At 38.9% G+C, this 23,456-nt stretch overlaps 1 protein-coding gene across 9 annotated transcripts in view; it reads right to left on the reverse strand.

Annotated features, from left to right (window-relative positions):
* Amph (amphiphysin) overlaps positions 1–10,217 on the reverse strand; it is a 214,772-nt gene extending 204,555 nt beyond the window's left edge. For all 9 annotated transcript variants that reach the window (XM_026387623.2, XM_077796789.1, XM_077796790.1 and 6 more), the window contains exon 1: positions 10,149–10,217. In XM_026387623.2, coding sequence (XP_026243408.2) covers positions 10,149–10,217 — 69 coding nt within the window. The remainder of the gene's footprint in view (positions 1–10,148) is intronic.
* Positions 10,218–23,456: the final 13,239 nt, after the last annotated feature.

A 23,456-nucleotide genomic window follows, 5' to 3' on the forward strand; every position in this document is an offset into this window, starting at 1 on the left:
CCACTATGTACAAATATAATACACCAATAAAAATATGTGGAGGGGAAAAAAATTCTACCTTCTTCAGGGAAGGCTATCTAATCCTCTCATTCTAGGTCAATTCCCTGGTTACATCCCAAACTGTAATCATAATTTTAAATTATGATTTTAATGAATAACTATGTAGTTTTTAGTGTGTGCAAATATTTATCACTCTACCAACACTTTCAGGTCTCTATGTGCAACTAGGACAGCTTTGTTGACTGCTATTTAATGATATATGCATAGTTTGGAGATAGTGTAGGTTTGGCTCCAGATCTCCACAATAATATGAATATCACAATAAAGCAAGTGACATGAATTTTTGTCTTCTAGTGAATAGAATAATTGTGTTTACACTATGCTTTACTCAACTAAGTGTGTAGTAGAATTATATATAAAAATTCAATGTACATGAGTGACTTCATTTAAAAATGCTTTGTTCATAAAAAATGCTAACAATCATCTGAGCTGTTGGAAAAAATGGTGGTGATTGCTTAATATAGGGTTACCACAACCTTCAATTTGTAAAAATCACAGTATCTCTGAAGTGCAATAAAATGAGGTATATCTGGATCTAGCAAGTGCATTTCGCAAATTAGATTCTCAATAAATATCTCTAAATGAATGAATTCATTCTATCACACTGACTTGACAATAGAATAGTTAATGATTAAGAGTATATAAATTTATCATCTGTTATTCAACAAGGTTTAGGTGCCATGACAAAAGTCCATTTATGCCTGGGTCCATGAATATGTTACTAAATCATTATAAGCACATTAAGACAGGGAAAAAACACATATATGCTTATTAATATGTCCAATTACTATATGTTCAAGTTCTTCCCAGTCATGAACTAAGCTTTCAACCAAATAACTGAATCAGAGTAAGATGAAAATACCAAAATAGTTTTCTGTGTTTTGTACATCTGCTCCAAATAGCTTCATAATAATCAAAATCAATAACATGACTATGACATAACAACTACTTTAAAACTAAGACCCTATCCATAGCTTTATACAACATCGAACCAAATAAAGGATCTGTTTAATGTGTTCAAGAAATACAATTGTAACCAAACAGAATACTTAAATTTAGAATTTGAATCAATAAGAATGGCATCTCAGCATTCCCATGCTGAAAGTCACTCATGGTTGTAATCTTAGGAAATAATAACCATATATCACTTTAATAGCACATGATGCTGTATAGAGCCTTGTTATAGTCCTTAATGGGTAAGTCCCTTGAACTCTGTGATAATAGCATTTTCATTATGTATGTTAGCCATTTTGAGAACATCTAGATATTCTATCTGCAACTCAAGGACTCTTCGCACCTTTCATATCTTTCACAGAAACCCACCAGCCACATATTTCCTCAGGAGTTCTACTCAGATAGCTCCTACTATAAAAGGCAAAAAAAAAAAAAAAAGTAAAACTGTGTTTAAACAGAAAGATGGAAATTTCCAGACTTTAAAAAGTCAAAACAATATGTCATTTTTAAAAGCATTCTTTACTTTCTCTACTCATTCCCTCCCAAATTGTGTCACACCTTTAAAATTTTTAAATTTTGTTTAAAATTTAATATACGTGTAAAGGTAAATATATCAGAACACACACACACACACACACACACACACACACACATTCACCCACACCCTCTGATGGACTGAAGTAGCCCAAACAAAGTCAAGTTATAAGAAAACATTTCATAGGTCCTCCAGGGTAGTGTTTTCAAACCAAAGCCTTAAAATCAATTTTGTATATCCCAAAAGAATTTTCTTAAAAGTGGAAAAATAAAATGGAATGGAATGGAATGAAATGGAAAGGAATAGATAATTCCAGACATAGTGTGTTTGCTGATTTTCAATATTGTCTAATGAAGGAACCCTGGAACTCTGGGCAAATCTCATAGGAGGGAGAAGCTATATGTGTATATGTACAAGTAAAGTGGAAAATATGACCGAAAATATGACCAGTCATTGATTGAATTCACACATTTGGAGCTCAGGCATACTGGAGTAGGGTATGACTCTGGTGAGAGAGGCTCCTGGCCCTGCCAGCACCCTCAGATCCACCATTAAGGGCTCTTTGTCCCTGTTCACTGCAGTGCTCATCTGAGGACAAGAATAATACCTAAGTCCTGGATTCCTTTGCAGAACTGAAATTCATGAGGCTAGAGAAAAATCACTGACTACTGCAAAGAGGAAAAACTCCCTGTATTTCTGGACTTATCACAAGAGGTGGGGGCCCTAGGAAGGAGTACAAGATTTTTATAATAATAGGATGAGATGGAGAAATCATTTAATTTGAATATTTTAAAATGGGACCTAATTTTATATCCCAAATGGGCCATATTGTTTATATAAGAATATCAGCTTTTGTAATTAGTTGTATTGGTCCATAGAAAAGTTTATTTTTAAAATGTGACATAGTAGAGGATAGGAAAGGTAGCAGAATACAACAGTTACTATTATGGCATTATGTAAAAATGTGGATGTGTAACCGATGTGATTCTATAATCTTTGTAATGTTTTGAATAACCAATAAAAACAAATAAAATAAAATAAAATGTGACATGGAACCTACACCCATATCAAATATGTCATATGAAGAAAAATAGTGTCTTTTGCTAATATTAAAAGCTGAGTTCCCATAGTGCTTATTCCCTAGTGTACTCAGTTCAGAGAAAGAAGGATGCATTGGTATATGTCTGGTTATGTGAAGGAACAATGGAAGAAGAAAACCTTACCCTGACATGAATGTCTTCCTAACAATTACTTTTAATTTTGGCAGTCTCTAAAAACAGAGAAAATTATTAAAAAGATGGTATCTTAGTCCAATTTGTGCAGCTACAATAAAATACCTGCATATGGGTAATTTATAAAGAACAGATTTACTTCTTACAATTCTGGAGTCTGGGGAGTCTTCCATCAAGGTGCCATCATATGACCATAGCCTTTATGCGACATCATCCCATGGCAGAAGATGGAAAGGCAAGAGAAAGCAAAAGAACTGGCAACCTCAAACCTTTTTATAATCAGCATTGATATATTCATGAGGGTAGAGCCCTGAGAACATAAACACCTCCTATTAGGCTCCACCTCCCAACACTGTTGCAAGGGAATTAAGTTTCCTAACTATGCTTTGGGAAACACATTCAGACCTCAGAAGAAGGTATAGGTTTTATAAAATGAGAAGTAGACTACAAAAAAAAAAAAAGCCTTCAGAAGATCTTAAAAGGGCTCAGTCTCCAAAGTGCCCTCAGATGTAAATGAAGTCATATAAGCTACTCTTCTACAGACAGATTCACAGAGAAATCTTCTAGGCAGAAGAGAGCCATCTTCCTCCTACTGTATTTACATACAAACATACATACATGCATGTGTGCACGCACACACATGCACCATCCACATGTTTTTCTTTGAGAATAAACCTAAACATGGGCATCAACAAAGCAACATTTCCCAAAAAAACTATAATGTCACGTAAGTAAGCATGCAGAAGGAGACATTATTTTTCTTGCTATCTTACCAGATCAATATGGAGTTAAACAACATGATTCTGACAATATTTAATTCACTTACAAAAATGACAGTTCCACACAGTAAAACCCTCATCATAACTTCACAAATGTCAGAGAAAGAATAATGTGGAAGGATTCTTCAATACTATGTGTTTGCAGGAGTGGGAAGTAAAGAAGCAAGAACATAGAAAATCAAATCACTAAATTATCACTGAGTACATAGGACTCAAGATGCATTTGGTTCCTGTCTTCAAGCAACTATGATTTAACTAGGAAGATGTATTTCATGGAAAAAAATGGTAACTAAGTTGATTATGTAATAATCATTTGGGACAGATAAAATGACACACAGCATATCAAACTGGACAGGTCCTTAAAATTTAAATAGTCTAACACCCTTACTGTAAAAAATAATAATAATACTAAAGAGGTTGGTATTATAACATATCTAAGTTATCCTGCTCACTCAAATCATGTTTAAAAATGTTTAAATGTAGTGCTTCACTGATTTAAATATTGCATCAAGGTCAAAGAGAATTAAGACCAAATAATGTCACTAGTTTTTCGCAAATAGATGAAGATGGTAGAAAAATGAATCCAGAAGGATCAAATATTTAAATAAAAAGGCTTCTGGTTAAACAGGACAACTAATTGTATGTGCTTATTTCCATCTCCTCCCAAAGCCTAACTAAAATGAAAGAAAAAAATTTTTAAAAATGTTTGAACATACAAGGACAAGAATAGGAGAAGCAGGGTTGGTGGATAAAAGTTCAATACATTTTACAGAAACAGAAAATAAAATAGAGAAATAGAAACAAATCAGTAGAAGAGAGGAAAATACAAACAATAAAATAAAGGGGTTAGGGTTGTGGCTCAGTTGCAGAGCACTTGCCTAGCATGTGTGAGGCATTGGGTTCCATCCTCAGCACCTCATAAAAATAAATAAAGGTATAGGTATTGTGTTCATCTGCAAATATGTATGTGTTCATCTACAAATATATATATTTGTAGATGAACACAATACCAATACCTTTATATATATATATATATATATATATATATAAAATTTTAAAAATAAAATTAAAATTAAACTTGTACAGGAACAACCAATGAAAAGCATCTGAATCTCACGGCAGTCATATACACAGAGAGGCTTAAGACCGGGCTCCTTCAAGTATTATGGGTGAAATGAAGCACAATACTGACAACTGGGTATTGTTTGAATACAGATCAGAGACTTCAGGTCCCTTCCTCAACCCCAACCCAGGCAAGGGAAAAACCAAGATGGCAGCTATTTAGGTTTAGTTAAAAAAAAAAAATCATCACAGACTACAATAAATGGGCAGAGCCTCCAAAAAGGGATGTCTCCAATGTGAGAAACGAGAAAATTATATTTTCTGATATTTGGTTCCTTGAATAATAATGCTGATTGAGATATGACAGATCTGATGAAGCAAAAAGAAAAATTCTAAATAATCCATAGAAAAATAAGCAAATTTTAAAAACAAGGCAATTATTAACTTCCGGGAAAACAAAAAGCTGGGCCCCAGTCGTGATGGCTCATGCCTGTTGTCCCAGCTACTCAGAAGGCTGGCAGGAAGATTACTTGAGCCCACAAGTTCAAGACCAGCCTGAACAACATAGCAAGACCCTGCCATAAAAATTTTATTTTAAAAAAGTGACATGAACTTAATTTTTAGGTAGGACTTCATAAATTTAAAACTGCCATTATTCAGTAGGTATAACTAAGAAAGTAAAAATAAAAAAAATTAATCACTGCCTGGGAGAAAATACAGAACATCTGGCGAGGACTCACATCTTGACTATACAGAGAACCTCTACAAATCAACACAAAAGGCAAATGAAAAACATAAGCAAAGATTTCAACAGACCCTTTGCTAAAGAAGATATCAAAATCACCAGTAAGTACAGGAAAATGTGCTTACTAGGGGAACATCAGCAAGGAATTAAAATGTTTAAACATAAAAAGACAAAGAATGGGACAGGCAAGAGGACTGATGGGTATCTGGAATCACAGAAATGTTCTGTAAGTCAATCTGGGTGATACCTATGCAGATATCCATATACATGGAAATTCACCAGCTGAACATAAGATTTGTACACTTTATTCCACAAAAATTATACTCCAACCTTAAAAAATGTAATCTTCAGCAATCAATGCTTGTGATTATGTATGATGGGAAGGGGAAATAGATAAAAGAGAACTCAATCTTTACTATCTTCATCAAACATTAAAGCATTACTAGTTCAATAAAGTTATATAAGAAATCTTGTGGTTAGTAAGAGCTGTGTGTGGGAAGCAAAACTGGAGGTTGAGAGGGAAGGACAATGGGCTACTGTTTTAACATAAGAAGTCTTTTACTAATATTTGATTTTTAAAACTGCATATATATCAATTTGATGAGAAATTCTTTAGCAAATAATAAATTATAAGCTATTAATATGTAATTGTTTACATAAACATGATATGGAGAAAGCCTTTTAGAGATGCCTCAGTGGCATCTTTCATTTTGCCAGCCAAGCATCCTCTCCTCCTTCTGTACTGATTTTCCTTCCTCTTCCTCTATGAGTTCAGAGGATCTGTCTATCCCATTTTAGCAGTGGCTTGTGACTCAGGCCCAATTCATTCATGGTGCTGGCCCTTGCCCTTGATCTCAGAGACTTTTTTTTTCTTCCAGGAATAGGCACAGGTTCAGTTTGGGCCAATAAGATTTATACCAAAGAGTTCTGTGGAAATGAAGAAGGAAAGAATGTTCTTGCCTGGAGCAGCTAGCAGCCATCTTGCCATCAAGAGAGAACTTGACCAAAACTGGGGCTGACTGAAGGCACAGCACAGAGAGGAGTTAGGGAGAAGACAATTGAGCCCTGATATCTGTGGTTGTGTCCCTGATTTCACACAGGCCAGAACTTTATCTATCCCTGCCCTTTTCATAATTATAAGAGGCACTATAGTGGAATGGGGAAGCACTGGACTGCTTAAGTCCAAATCCCAGCTTTGCTATCTACTAACTGTGACATTGAGCATGTCACTAACCTCTCCCTTATCTATAAAATGTGAGTAGTAATAGTATTCACCTCAAAGGATGAGTTAATATATATAATAAGCACATATATATGCATGTATTTATTTATGTGTAAGGATAGGTACACAGTTTAATTCAGATATATATTAATACATTAAAAACATACTTAAATTTATATGTACAAGAACCTAATATAAGTTATTAGCTAACCTTATTATCCACAATTAAATTCCATTTTTCTCTAAGCTAGGTTGGGTTGACATTTCTAAGTGGCAGGATCCTGACTTATTCAACTACCAAACAAGGAACCATACAAAACCAATCAATACATTTAAGCAGATATACATAAAGCATAACCATTCTCTTTAGGAAAAAAATCATTAGAAAAATAGGAAAGGAAGAAAATGTGTTGTGTTTGCAACCTTTAGGATTCATATATTTTTTGCTCTTACAAATAACAAGATGGAGATGCTGATAGGGGCAAAATATGAACACACGATTCATGAATTAAAAACATAGGAATGCAAAATAAGTTTCAATTTCCAAAGAGTAAATGAAATGAATGAGGAACTCGTTTTTTTCCAAAGACAAACCTAAACAGTTATTTTAAATTTTATTATCCAGAGTTGGCAAGTGTCTCATGGACTGCTGATGAGAATGGAAATTCGTACAACCTTTCTGGAAGGCAATCAAGCTGTAATAAAAATAAGCATAACTTTGACTCAAAAATTCTCCTTCTAGAAATTTATCTAAGGAGAAAATTATGGGTGTGTGCAGAACTTCTCCTTATGAGTTTGCTAACTGACTTATGTTTACATACAGAAACATTAGGAAATTGATATCCAAAAAATATAGGGTTTTCATTAAAATCCATACATTCCAATACTATTCAGTCATTTATAATGTTGATGTAAAAGATGTGCATTTATAGAAGACTATTCATGATTATTAAATGAAGTAAATAGGTTATCAAACCATATAGTATATGTATGTTTTAGTTGTATTAATATTTATATACACACATGGAAGATCTACTGGGATACACATTAAATGATAGTGAAGTCTCTGGGAGGTAGAATTAAGAGATTCTTTTCAGAGTGATTTCTTCTGGTTATATACATATTCCATTCTTTATCCAATGAGCCTTTTTTTGACTTCTGATAAGAAATAAATGCATTTTAAATTCACAAAAAGCTATAAGTCACCTCTATGGATAATTTCAGTAGTGCGTTTGGATGTATGCAAACTGTTAGGTGGAGCAGAGGTGATAAGAAAGTCAAAGAAGTAGACATTTTAGGAAAATCTGCCTTTAAAACTAAGGAGCACAAGGTCTCAAGAACATATGTGTCATATGGTTACTGAAACGAAGAGTTCATTGGAGAAGAGTCTGGAAAACAAAAAGAGGGGAGATGTCTCATGAAGCCTCAATAGCATCACACTGTACTGTCCATTCTCTAGCAACTTCCATCTCAGCTTTGCTGTGTTGCTCTTTTCCCTTTGTGCTAACCATGTCCCAGTGTTATACAGGACCAAAAGGGCATGAATTTACCCAGGGCAGACAGCCTCTTGGTGTCTTAACCCTCCCATCCTAGATGCAACAGGCACATTTCATCAATAACCATCCCCAGAAAAGAAAATGGATACTTCAGGCCCCACAAGAGGTTTGTTAAACCCTCACTCTCACAAGAGAATGAACACAATCCACAACTGCAATCTAATACACACAAGCTTCATCATGACAAAAAGGGAAAAAGTGAGTTTTCAACAATTCATACAGGCGTGAATGCTCTGTAAGAGAGATTACATTTTCTTTTCATTTATTTTGGGCATATTAACAGCTGGTGACCTAGATTAAGAAATAATTTAATATGTGAAAAGGCAAACCATATCACTAAATTCCTTCACAGATGAAAAGTGGATTCAGTGAAAAGCTTCAAACCAAAGATGCAAGTAATTACTTGGGGTGGGAGAGTTAACTACAAGTAGATGAAATGAAGTATTGAAAATTTGTGAAGAAATCTGGCCCAAATCTCAAAACCTGCAGATAGATCCGTGGCTGTTTTCTGAACATATGAAACCGGGGACTAGAAAGGGACAGGAAGTCTTGCTAATTCGCTGCTGAGGGAGCAGCAGCAGGAGGATCCCCGAGTTCAGGATGAGCTAGGGTAGATATTAAAAGAAATACAATCCTCTTACTGCATTGAGAGTGTGCATGTGTGTGGAGAGGGAGGGACTAGCAGCAGCCACCAAGCCTCTCTGCCTGTGCTGGCAAAGGGATCAGTGCCCCTTCTGCTCAGTTCCTTGGGGAAGGCTAGAACTGGGGAGCAGCCTGAGCGTGGGTCTGAAGAGAGAAATCCACTGTCCTAATGAGTAACACAGCATATCTGACTCCTAGGAAAATGCCAAACACCCTATATCCCAGGAACAGAAAACACTACCACATGAAAGAGAATACAGTTCAACTTGATCCCAATCATGAGGTTTGTTAGCCAGTATTCATTTTCAAGTACAATGCTCAAGCTACAATTAAAAAAAAAATGTCCTTTGCTCAGGTCACCAATGAAGACCTTAGAGCTGTCAGATACAACAGTCAGCAGGAAAGCCAGGCAAGCTCAGTACCCTTCCAATAGCCCCCTCCCCCCAACTGCTCAGGGCTGCACTTGCTTGCTATGTACCTGAGTTTCACTTGTGTATGTATATCCTGGAGGGAGAAATAAATTACCATGGCCAATTTACTAAGGGGGTTTGCAAAAAAACACGGATCCCAACCCGTATAATCTATATACATATTTTTTAATGCAATAAAACATCCCGTTTGTGCAGAAATGCTCTGAGAAGAACTGTTTGGGTTCAGGTGATATTTATTTTTGACCTTCCAGGGAAGGACATTGGCGTCAAAAAGAATACAAATATACATGAAAAGGGGAAAAGTGTGCTCTGTTTTGAACTCCAGGGTTCCCAGGAGAGCACTGTACAAAGGTGCTAGTTGTTTGCGATCCAGTCTTATTGGTCCAGAGATTTTGGGGGGAGCTTCTCTGCTAGGTCGTTCGTTTCTACCGCACTCAAGTAGCCACGAAATCCCCCCAGAGGACGGAAGGCTGCCGCAATCTCCCGCCCCATCTGCGGCCCGCGTCCCAGCTAGCTGCCTGCGGGCGAGCTGGAAGCCGGCGCCAGGAGATGCTAGCTGAGGGAGATGCAAGCTCCTGGAGAGATACAAAGCTCGGGGAGATGCAAAGCTCTGGGAGATGTGCTCTTCCCGGGTGCAGAGAGCCACAGCACCTGCGACAGCTGGTCAGCGGCGCCGGGCCCATGAAAGAAGGGAAGCGGCGACCCCGGGCGGGCTCCGGAGGCCGGGCACAACCTGGTGCCTCTGGGACCAGGGTCTGTGGGTCCCTGATGCTCCCGCTGCCGGGTCCAGTGTCCGTGTCGCCTGGCCCCAGCCCGGCTCCGAAACGCGCCGCATCCGGAGGATCTGGCCCCGCACAGCCGCAGCCAGTGACCCACAGTTCGCCCCCACCTCGCAACACCTGCCCGGGCCTCCCGCCGCCCTCTGCTGACCTTTTCCTGTGCGCGGTTGAGTCGCTTCTGGACGTTCTTGGCGAAGATGCCAGTCTTGATGTCGGCCATGGCTGTGGGTCCCGGGAGCTGAGAGCAGCTGAGCGCGCAGCACGGCTGGCGGCGGCGCGGAGGAGCGGGAGGAGGAGGAGCGGGAGGAGGAGGAGCAGAAGAGGCGGCGAGGAGCAGCCAAGCGAGAGCTGGATGAGGGAGGGGTGCAGCGGTGGGACCGGCTTAAAGCCACAGTGCGGAGGCGGGACGCACCGGGACTGGCGGTGCCACCGCGCGGGGAGGGGCGGGACCCAGAGAAAGAAAGGGAAGAAGTCAAAATGTCCAGAGGATATCCACGATGATAGAAGAGGAGGTCAGGAGGTGAAAGGGATGCAAGCCACTCAGCATCTCCAGGGCCCTGAAGCAGCTCAAGGACCTGGCCAGAAGGCACCCACCTCATCCACCCTGGGAGTTTGAGAAGGACTGGATGCCTCTCTGCCCTCAGTAGGCTTACAACCCAGTGATGGGGGACTGACTGGAAAACCAACCAAGTCACTGCAGGGCGGTAATACTGCAGTTGACAGGAAAGGGGGAGTGACCATAAATGGCACTTGTTTAATTTTAAGACTTGATGGGTGAGGAGGTCAATGTTGAGAAGGGTCAGCTCCTACAGGCTGATGCTGTGCCTTGCCCATCTCTGAAATTTCTGTGCTGTGCAGAAAATCTGGCACACTCCCTCCCCAAGAAGGTGAGAGGAATAATCAAGTCCTTCATAGCCTCAGGCCAACCCAGGCTTCCTAACCTGTTGCTTCCTTACAAACCCTCTGGCAACTTTAACTTTGCAGTGCTCTGTATGTCTGTATGCCTAGCTGAAAGAAAGAAAAAAAAAAAAAAGATAGAGATAAACTTGTCCTAACGTACTTAGAGCTCTTGAAGGCTTTGACCAATATACCTCAGACTATAGGTTTATTTAGTTCTTGCTTTGAGTGTGAGGAGAGGAACACAGGTGGGCCCAGTAGAGACCAGAGGTGGTCAAGGGAAAGTGAATTCCAGTGAGTGTCCTGCTGCTTCTCTGAAAAACACTGTTATTTTGGTAGCTCCCAGTGAACTGCCCCCTAGTATTCACTATTGGGCAGTCTGCAGTCGCCTTCATTCTAGAAAGATGCTGTAGCCAGTTTTAACCAATAAGATGTGGTACAAGGGACTTTATGCCAATTCCAGGCTTGAGTCTTGAGAAGCCAGGCAAGTTATGTACTCTGGGGAACCCTGTGCCACCACATAGGAAATGCAGCTACCCTGCTATTTGCGGAGGGAAGGGGGAGAATCTATGGAGAGGCTACATGGGAAGGGAGAGGCAGAGGTTACTTTACTTGAATAAAGGGAGAGACCTGAAGAAGGGGAGAGACCCAGAAGTCCCAGCCTCCAGCCAACTCCCTGGATGAATGTGGCTACACAAACACTCAGAATGCAGAATGGTGAGCAAACCAAGTAGTAGTTGTTTTAAATCACTAACTGTCGTAATAATTTGTCATAAAACAAATTATTACTTAACTGGAATACCTAGTCTATTTGCTTGGCTTTTATTTCTCTAAGATGGCTATTTGTTCCAGTTTGCCTAGGAATGAATGGATTCCCAGGACACAAAATTTTCATTGCTAAAACTGGGAAACCCTAGGGAAGCTCAGATGAGTTGATCACCCTACATCCAACATCCCAGTTAAACAGAAGTTTATGTCAGAGAGACATTAAGAGAAACTTGATTCCCCTCTTGGTCAACATGCCGTGGAAAGACTCTCAAAAACCAGAAGTTAAGTCAACTCCCTCCAGTATGGACCTTCAGAACTTTAGCTGTGCCTTAGGGTTTTGACCTTGAGGATCAAAGCATTAGAATTCTGGAAAAACCAAAATGTTCTGGAGCTTGTCAGTCCAAGGTCAACGTTATGATGTGGCCACAAAGCCACCTCTGCTTTGGCACTGAGCCAGCTATAGTTCCCTCTGTGAGTATCAAAGCCATCTCTCTAACAGGCAAGAGACAGGAGTTCCAACTGGAAGATATACTTTTTCTCTGCCTCTGAAGAGCCCAAGTCATCAGTTCCCAACAGGACTGTTGTTTGTCTCCAAAATGTGGTTATCCCCCTCACCCACATTTTTGGAACTCAACAATTATCTCTTGAAATAAGATTGCAAATGATTAACTTTTGTTATTCAGATGCTCAAATATAGTTCTATAGTGTGGATGGAAAAGGGAGTTTTGTCATTTCTTGATAATTATATTTGGAAGGCATACCAAGCATATTAAAAAGGTAGCAGAATACAACAATTACTAATAGGGCATTATGTAAAATTGTGGATGTGTAACCGACGTGATTCTGCAATATGCATTTGGGGTAAAATTGGGAGTTCATAACCCACTTCAATCTAATGTATGAAATATGATATGTCAAGAGCTTTGTAATGTTGTGAACAACCAATAAAAAAAATGTGGCAAAAAAAAAAGTTAAGTGTGAACAGCTAACAAACCATTTCATTCCAACCAAGAGATAAATCAGTGGCCAATTTCAGGTGGCCATGTGGCTTAATCTATCCACTCTGTAATAATGGCAGCACTTCAGCTGCACTTAGTAGGTGTTCTTTAAGTATTTGTTGAAAATGCATGATAGTAGCTTTTGAGCATTCATCATGCTAGACATGATGCTAATAATGACAGAAACTCACTCCTTAAGAAGCCCAAACTGGGATTCATGAATTCTTCCCTAGTATCTCTTTAAAAACCAAATATGGCATGCTGGGGCTGCATAGAAGCTAACGGAATAGATGAATCTAGCTTAACCTGCATGGTAATGCAGGTAAAGAGACCCCTGAAACATGTGCCAAAGTATATCTTTATTTCTTCCCATAACTGCAATAATAGTACTGGGAGGGGGGTGAAGGATTGGGAGAGGAGTGCAACTACAATGATCTTAACATTTTTATGACATATAGTGGAGTCTTTTTTATACAAAATCTCTTGTAGGGCTGAAATTTATTAATCATATGTGTGTCTGTGTTTGCAGAGAGTGTTGAGTGCCCAGAGCCCACCCATTAGGCCACTCCTTTATTCCTATGGCTATCTCTAAGGAACCACCTAAGAACCATAGAACTCCATTTTAAGAGTTGGAGGGTCACAGCTCAAGAGGATCTCAGTGGTCTTGTCCAGTTCCAGAGTGGTAGGATGGTGTCTGTACATATACTCTCTTCATTCCCAATAGCACTGGTCATGCCCACCATTTCTTAATTGCTTATGTACCTCTTCCATATTGGCTATTTTTCTCCTCAGTCAGACGAGGAAAAAAACGTGACCCGTCCAATCTATCTACACTTTATTATTAATGAAAAGTAACCACCATTCTCTCCTATTTCTAGGACAAGCCTAGATATCAAATTATATTTAATATTTATTCAGGTAGGTTTCACAAAAGCCATCACTACTCCAACCCCAGATGTTTCTCTGTGTGAGGCAGAATTCCTGAATCAATTTTTAGTTCTGATTCATCTTTCTTCCTTCCAAATTGCATTTCAAATTCGTTGATGAGTCAATATGTGATTTATGACAGGTTTTGATAATGGCTGAAATAGGCCCAGAATTATTATACTCTGTAATCACAGAACTCATCTCCTACATTTTGATGGCACAGTTTAGCCTCTCCTATCTTCATGTCTCTTCAGTCCAACTTAGACCCCCAAGGAAGATGTCTAAGAGATCTTTTTAAAAATACATCTTGCTCTCTGTTAACACTTGGAAGTACTATAATACAAAACTGTATATACAGTGATTTATGTGCTACAACATATTCTAATTAGTTACAACTTCTTTCTAATTATTCAGTTTTTCATATCATTTTATATAAAATGAGGGAGACATTACATTTAAACATTTGGTTGAGTTTAACTGAAATTTCTGTCTCAGCCAAATCATGATTACTTCTTATACTTACCTCCTTAAAGCTCAAATGAAATTTTATTTTCTCCAGCAAATATTAAACAAAAATGGGAGTAAAATTAGGATGTTCTGTACAAAATTTTTTTGATTGATTATCTTCTACATTGCAGGCAAAAACAATCAAGCATAGACTCAGTCTACCTTTCACATTAGGCCAACCATCTACAATTTAATTGTTCATACACTTTTACTAAATTTTTCCTGCATGGCTACCCTTTCCTTTCCTAATTTAACCAAGTCTAAACATAAGGACATCCTAGATTCATTAATAATGCATCACTGATGTATTCTGAAATGCTGAATAGGAGGCAAGAGCTTTGTTTTACACAGAGCTATTGGCCACTAAAGAAAACAATGTCATTGTATTAAATTGCCTAATAACTTTAATGAATTTCAATACCACATTTGGTGCTTTTATGCAAAACAAATTCTCCACCCAAATTATTTCAACATGATTTAATAGCTTATAAACCAACTGAGAGGTCAGGGAGCAAAACAAAATAGAAATTCTAATGAGCAACAGCTCTTTCTGAAAAAAAAGAGACAAGTTTCTACAAATATTTTATGCTCTTTTTCATCCACAAATAATCTATTAAAATTATATGTATAACACAGAATCAGCATTTTTATGCAACTGAGAGCACCTTCTTAATTGCTTTTATAGCTCATCTATTTTATCAGGAATAGTTTTTCAGCTTGGACAAATCACAGCCTTGTAACAGTGATTTACTTCAAAACCTTTAACAGCTACTTAATTTTATCATATATATAGATGCTCCTTGGCTTTCAATGGGGCTATGTCTCAATAAGCCCATTGTAAATAGCAAATATCATGAGTTGAAAAAGGATTGAATCCACCTAACCTACTAAACATCACAGCTTTGCAACACAGTGCATTGTAGTCTCCATTGTCTCCCCTGGTGATCAGGAGCCAACTAGAAGCTGCAATTTGCTGCCACTGTCCAGCATCTCAAAAGAGAATCATTTCACATTATCAGTATCCCAGGAAAAGATCCAAATTCAAAGTACAGTTTCACTGGATACATATTGCTTTCACACTATTCTAATGTCAAAAATCCTAAGTCAACCCCTCATAAGTCAGGGACTATTGGCAAAGACTTCTTTGGTTAAAGAAAAATATTTTGGATTAAATTTATCCAAATATATTTTTATAAGAATATAGCTATCCATATGTGTCTGCCTTTGATTAGAGGGCTGCATCTGTTTTCTCACATGTTGTCTTCTGCCTCTAACCCTCTTCTAACATAAGGATTGTTCCAGAACTGCTCCTGGATCTATGGCCACTGGCACAGTAAAGGCATTACCTTGTACAGTGGGATCCATCATCACAGTGCCTCTTCACTCAGAGCCCTCACTCAGCCAAAGCCCCTGAGTAATAAGCTCAGCTCACCGCTGAGCTTCATCAGAGTTATGCTATGGTTCTATGTGCATGGAGCCTGCAATAATTATTGTTTTTCTCTGTCCCAAACATATGCCTACTCATCTGCAGTAGTTCCTCTTCTCTATCCAGAGGCCACACAACCTTACACCTGTTCTCACGTCTCAACTTTCCTCAGTCCCTCAATGACTCTTCTCTGTAGTCCCTCAACCTGTTGCTTCTTGGAATCAACTTCATGGAAGTCAAATCAGTTGAGTGATGAGGGCAGGATCATTCCTGTTACTATGATACTCATTGACACTATTATAGGTCAGCATTAAAGTTCAGACTTTCAAGAGGTCTTGTCTAGGACAGAATCTATTTGGATAGAATCATATCCCTATAAAGGTGTGTTGAAGTTCTAGCCCTTGATGCATGGAAATGTGATCTTATTTGAAAATAGAATCTTTAGAGACGTAAGATGTAAGTTAAGACGAGGTTATAATGGTGCAAGGTGGGTCCTTTGTCCAAATGGTTGATGTCCTTATAATAAGAGAAGTCATAGAGATAGACACACAGAGAGGAGACGTTCATATGAAGACAGAAATAGAAGAGTGATAGCCATGTGGCATCAGTCACAGAGACTGTGTAATTTTATAAGATGCTTTTTAAGGAACACACTATCACCAAAAAACACAGAAGCCAGGGGAGAGAGCCTGGTCCTGCCAATAGTTCAATATTAGACTTCTAGCCCCCAGAGTGGTGGGAGAATAAATTTCTGTTGTTTTAAGCCACCTAATCTGCAGATTAGCCCTCACAAACTAATACAGAATCAAATCTCTTTCTTCTGAAAACAGTGCATCTCAGAAAATTTACCCCTCAGTGCAAAGAACTGGCAAACTGTCATTAGCTGGAGCAGCCTGTGTTCATCTGTCACCTTCTTTTGAAACAATGTAGTTTTGTAAGTGTATGATTTGTCCTTATTTTCCTTCTTAATTAAGTGGGAAACTCAGTAGCTTTGGAGTGAGCCTGTGGCATGTTGGGTTCTTAAGAAGCTGAGGCTGAGATGGAATTAGGTATATGGGTTAATTAGAAATCAATGAGCCTGTCAAAATAAAGGGAAGGTTTGTCAAGGAAGTGTGCAAAGCCTTGGCCCATCTGCTGGGGACTCTGTCCTGAGCATTAATAGGGTGTCTAGTCTCTGACTAGAGCCTCTATATGCTGCCTACCAGTTACAAGTGGCAGAGGAGTGGGGTGAAGACAGTTCAGGCAGCTCTTGCTGTAGTAGCTAATCCTGAAGGGACTAGCAGGTGGGCACTGCTGAGACTGTTGAAGTGGCCCTTCTCTGAGATTCAGGTGTCGAACTCATATAACATGCAGTAGGCTTATGTTCCTGGTTCTGCTCTCCACAAATCATCTCCTCTCTCTTCCCCTGCCTTATTTTCATGGTTTCTCCTATGTTGAGATGTTCCTGAAGTTATCCTAGTACTGACTTGACCATACTTTCAAATCCCAGGCTTTTACATTTGAACTTGGGCCATTTGCTCCTTCTAAACAAAGTTAAAAATAGTCACCTATGTTATAAGATTTCTCAATTGTACAGTTACCATTTTCCAATTCTAATAAATAAGAAACTTGTAGAGAGATAATTAGAGGCTATGTAAATACCCTTGCCCCAATCAAGCATGCATAATTATTGGCCTAAATCTGGTTTTTTTTTTTTTACTATGAGAACTTTTAAATGGTGATTTTTAAAATTTTTTCAATGCTACTGTATTTTTTTTTAAAGAGAGAGTGAGAGAGGGGAGAGAGAGAGAGAGAATTTTTAATATTTATTTTCTAGTTCTCGGCAGACACAACATCTTTGTTGGTATGTGGTGCTGAGGATCGAACCCGGGCCGCACGCATGCCAGGCGAGCGCGCTACCGCTTGAGCCACATCCCCAGCCCAATGCTACTGTATTGAATAGTCAGAATTCTACTGCATAGAAGAGCTGTCTTCTTTTTTCCAATGCATTTATGAGTTTTTGATCTATTCTTTGTTGAGTGCGGAGTCATAGATTCTTATTTTATTGAAACTCCTATTGTTCTTATGTATCTTAATGCATAAATTATCCCAGATTTGGCGTGTGAAAGTCCTTTCAATTTTTATATATATACTCATTTTGGGGATTTCTTTCCTGTTTTCTGGCACAATAAGATGTTCTAGGCTCATCTTCCACTTTTCCTACCAAGTCCTTGAATATGCTATTCTTCCATGGAACCCTCATTCCTTTTGGTAAAGAATAGTATTTAGTGGGCTGAGGCTATAGCTCATTGGTAGAGCACCTGCCTCGCACCACCTAAAAATAAATAAAGATATGTGTCCAATTACAATTAAATTTTTTTTAAAGATTAGTATTTAGAATCCAACATGTAATGGCTCTAGATTATCATTGTTTCTGGGTCTTCCAACTAACAGAAAAAAAAACATATATATATAATGTTTTATATATATACATATACATATATGTGTGTGTGTGTGTGTGTGTGTGTCTATCTCCACAATAAAGATTTAAACCTCCTCAGGGAAGTTATTTCACTCATTTAAAACAGATTTGTTAACTGTGTGATTAAGTTTGATGGTTTTTCCCATTTTCTTTTTTTTTTATTTTATAGGCTGTGTAGAACATTAACATGAATCTGAAAATCAAAATTGTATGTAAAGATGTCCCCAGAGAAATGTCACTGCTTCTCTTGTGCTATCAACCCAGACTCTCATCTTCATCCCTTGTTGGGAGCCAATTTCATTAGTTTTTTAAAATTATTGTTCCTGTTTCTTTTGGGAAAAAGTCTAATTTTTCTTCTTTTCTCTTCTTTTTATTCACATAATTTTTTTTCAGTTTTCCTTAAAAATATATTCTAGAAATTTCTCCCCTTAAGTTCATAGAGATTTTTCTTATTCTTTTTTAAACTAGTCTGCAGTTCTTCATGGTGTGCATTTACCAGAGTTCATTCAACCAACTGTTATTTTTCTTATTTTTTCTTTGATGCTTAAATTATTCTAGACCAGTGAATAATTTGGCCAGTGAAAGCAGTCTCCTGCATTTGAGCATTTAGGTAATTTACAATATTTTACAATTACAAATCATTCTGCAACGAGTAACTTTTGTAAATGCATTTTCATATTGATCAAGGTGTATCTTCAAGGTAAATCCTTAGGAGTAAAATTCATAGATCAAAGAATATATGCCTAAGTACTTTTGATCAATATTGCTAAATTCTCTTTCACATAATAATACTATTTTATATCCCATCAGCAATATGTGAAAGCAGATCTTTTCCCATAAACTTGAAAATCTTGCCCAGATTTAAGGGTTTTTATCAACTTGATGAGCAAGAAAAAACTTTATAGGAATTAAAAGCTTCAAAGAAATATGATTATTTCCTAAATCTCTCTCTAAGGTGAAGAAGAGATTATGGAAGTTCATGTTTCAAACTCCAAAATCAAAATTAATTACATCTGTAAGTCTATTTCTATCAATGTTTTTTTTAAACTAGATTATAAATAACATTCTCCTGTTTCTTCAGGAGTCTTACACTTTTTAAATTTTATGTTATGTATAAAAGAGTAGAGACCAGATCAAATAATATATGGTACAGTTTTCTCTGTCAGGAGGCTCAGAGGAGGTGAGGATCTCTTTGATCTCACTAGGAGTTAAGCTGGGTTGGGGATATATATATATATATATATATATATATATATATATATATATATATATATATACCATCTGTATTAAACATGTACAGACTTATTCCCTCACAGTACAATATAATAACTACTTAGGTAGTTTTACATTGTATTAGGTATTTATAAGTAATCTGGAGACGATTTAAAATACACAGGAAGACATATACAGGTTATGTGCCACTGTCACATCATCTAGGGACTTGAGCATTCTCCAGTTTTGGTGTCAGAGTAAGGGTCCTGGAACCAGTCCCCATGGTTAACTGAGGGCCAATTATAACTACAAGGCTATGAGATTTCCCTCTGCTTCCCAGCTTCTCATGCTACTAAGGGAGTGCTCTCCTTGACTTTATAAAAGTTGAGCTGGGTGGGTTTTTGAATTAAGTAATTTATCTTCTAGTTTGAAGAGATTGGTAGGTGATGCCAGGTCCCTCCAGCTATCACTAATTCAGAAAAAGCAGGAGACTAGAGGGCCTCCTTTCCATTAAGGGGTTGTGTTACTTTTCTGAGGCTGTTGTAACAACTTGTTATAAACTTGGTTGCTTAAAACAACACAAATTTAATTATCCTCCATATCTGACGATCGGAGGGTGGGCACAGATTTCACTAGGCTAAGATCAAGGTATCAGCAGGGTGCGTTCATTTCCAGAGGCTCTGGGGAGGATCCATTTTCTCTTTTTTCCCCAGCTTTCAAGGCTGAATTTCTTGGCTCATGGCCCCCTCCTCCATCCTGAGAGCCATGTCATTTGAGTCTCTCTCACTGTTTTCATTTTCTCTCTTTTAATTCCTTCTTCTACTTTTAAGAACATTGATGGTTACACTGTATCAAATAGGAAAATATCCCCCATTTGAAGGTCAATGGATTAACTGCCCTAATTCCATGCATAGCCTTTGCCATGTAACCTAGCATTCACCAGGTTCATGGATTTGGACTTTGAGGGTCATTATTCTACCTACTATAGATCTTTCCAGATTCCATCCCGTCTTGCCAGCCCAACTTTGAACATTCAGCAAGTTTCTTCTTGCGGTGGAAAATTTCCTTTGATATAGCAGGCCCACTTCCTTAGTCATGTCTCAGGTTGAGGTCTCTGGAAAGCAGGCTATGTTCAGAGATGGGACCCAGTAGTACCCTGGGGTCAGCACCTGTGGAAAGAGGTGTGTTAGTGAGTTGGGCTGCCTTATCAAAGTACCAGAGACCAGGTACCTTAAAAGTACCAGGTGGCTTAAAACAACAGAAATCTATTCTCTCATGCATCTGGAGGCCAGAAGTCCAAAGTAAAATTGTGGGTACAGCTGAGCTCCCTCAAAGGCTCTAGGAAACTCTCTGGGCTTTGCCTCTTTCAGTTTCTAGCAAATGTGACATTCCTTAGCCTCCAGCTTCTCACTCCAGTCTCTGCCTCCATCTTTACATGTTTATCTTCTCCTTTTTTATTTTTATGTGTGTGTGTGTGTGTGTGTGTGTGTGTATATATATATATATATATATATATATATATATATATATATATATATATATATTAGTAACTATAAGGCTACGAGATCTCCCTCTGCTTTCCAGCTTCTCAAACTATTAAGGGGCTGCTCTTCTTGACCTTATAAGAGTTGAGCTGGGTGGCAACTGGGTTTTTAAATTAACCCAGTTGCCGCCTGCTGCAGCCCGGCTAGCTAGGCAAACTAACGGGGGGGGGGGGGGGTGACAAGGAACTTGTGTACAATGATACATCAGGAGTGGAAGCCTTTTCTTGTAGGACAGGAGTGGTATATATACATTCCACACAGCTTATCTAATTAACATAAAATAGATACAGCAGTCAACCAATAAGGAATCTCCACACTTAATGGCTCGCTGGCATTACTTCACAAACCACTCCCTCTGGCAAAATGCCAGGCGCCATCCAGACTTGTTTACAGACCTTAACAGACACCCAGCTCAACTCTACCTGATAGGGGAGAGATATATATCCCCTATCAGATCTTATTATTCCCACTTAGATAATCTAGGATAATTTTAATCTAGAACCCTCAACTCAATTGCATCTGTAAAGACTATTTGTTCACATAAGTTAACATCACAGATTCTGAATATTAGGCAGTAGACATATTTTTTTTTCCCAAGGGAAGAGGAGAGGCATCATTCAATCCAGTACAGGAAGGGAGAAGGCAGGTTTGGACAGACGGAGAATTTGAGCTGCAATTAAGGCCCAACTGCCTCAGCAAGACACACAGAAAGATCTGGAACTGAAATGGCCCATCCAATTTCTAGAAATTTCCAGAACTTTCTATACCTGATTCATAAAATGAAAGGCCTCTATTCTGCAGCTGAAGCAATCCCTGTAGGGCTGTCAGCATTCCCACAGCTGAGCCAACAGTCCTCCTTTGTAAGGGAATCTGGACATGACACATGCTGCTCAGATTCACTTCTCCATATGCAGTTGGAGAACAAACCTGCCTCCCATTATAGTAAAACTCTCCAGCTTCTGACCTGGCTTCTGTTGCTCTGGACCCTTGTCATCCCCATTGCCATAAGTGGCCTAGTCCTATAATGGCTTCACATCAGCCATGGTCTATAGAGAAGAGCCACCCTGAGCCCCTTAGTGATGTCAGTGCGTCCCTGATAACCTCAGCAAATGTCACTTCTTCTAGGATTTTCCCACTGAACAGGATCATCTTTTGAGTTCTGTGGCCTTACATAGTGCATCCAGGTCAGCATGACCTTCCCAGCACTGAATAATCCCTTCCTCTACCATCTGCAATAGTAGTTCCAGCATTTTTTGTCACTCAGCATAGGCCATTGCTTTGCCCATGCTAACAAGGGTAGTATCCTTGCCAGGTTGTTAAGCCCTGTATGTTAGGGAAGTACAACTAAATCATAAACTCTCCTCATCCAGTCTTCTCTATCAAACATGCTCAGCATTCAGTCCTGCACATGCTCTCCCAGTTCCCATCAGTACATGCTATCTGGAACTCTCAGCTCCTTTGTAATGTAGGCCTCTCTCTTTTTTTAGACCCTGCACATGCCTGATTGAGACATCCTGTGACTTCTCCCCAGTTATAGGCTGAGTAACAAGGAAGGACATGGTGGGGAGGTGTACATCCCTAGGCACATTCCTACCTTTCAGTGGAGAGATTTTGGATTGTCTTCAAGGGAAGGGGTGCACTGTGCTTGTTAGGGAAGGATGGGCTACTGATGAAGATTCAGAACTTTCAAAAAAAAATCACATACTTAAAATTGTCAGGGATTTTGACACAGATATTCCTAGCCATGTGTCAGTCTCTCATTCTTCCCTGACCTTGGTGTCGCTGGTCTGTGTGGCCAGGAGGTCAGGGTTCTCCTCCTCTGAGGATGAAATGACCTTCTGCCTTTTCTGTTCTCTCATGGTAGGACACTTTGCAGAGCTTGTTTGCTTTCTACCAGGAGGATACTCTGATGTTCACACTGGTCTTTCAAGTGCCAGTTAATTGCTTCCTGTCTTTCCTTATCTTTTTCTAGAATGTCAAATGAGATTAGCAATAGGCATCTCTTTCCTACTTACCAGTACTTTTCAAGGTCCAGCTGATGAGTTTCACCACCTGTGGCCTTGCTTTCCACGCTGATTATAATCAGTAGTCATCACAAATTAAAGTTTTCATGGCTGGACTCTCACCTCATGCCAGACTAACTGTGTACCACTTATCACCCCTGACAAGGTCCTCACTGCCAGGTGGCCAGGGGGCACCAAACCTCCACTTGAATGTTCACTTTTCTGAGATGCCCCTGGCATTAACTTCCTAGGTGGAGTTCTCCAGGCAGTGTCTCTAGTTGGGGTCTAAAAGGAGGTTTATTCAGTAACAAACATCTATGGAAGGGAGAGAAAAGAAGCAGATCCAGGCAGAAATACGCCACCCTGCAATACAGAACCAATAGCCTTAGCCAACTTCCCAAGTAGTTCTGAAATAAAATAACCAGTCACAGTTTCTCCAAATTGGGCCAAAATGTCTCAGCCAGTCACTGAATAGGTGCCATCCCCAGAATGGCATGACTTTGGGTAAATTGCATCTATAGCTAAAGCAATCTTTGAAGGGATTAACAGCTAAAATCTCTCTCTGACAGCATTCCCAACAGGCCCTTCTCTGAAGGAGTTTTTGACTGTCACATCCATACTGCCAAACTATTCCCACATGTGGAAATGAACATGAGCCATTCCTCATCCAGAAAGGGCTTGCTGTGCTCTGCAATGTATTTCATTTAGACCATGTT

This window comes from Urocitellus parryii, chromosome 3, assembly GCF_045843805.1.
Source record: "Urocitellus parryii isolate mUroPar1 chromosome 3, mUroPar1.hap1, whole genome shotgun sequence".
Lineage (NCBI taxonomy): Eukaryota > Metazoa > Chordata > Mammalia > Rodentia > Sciuridae > Urocitellus > Urocitellus parryii.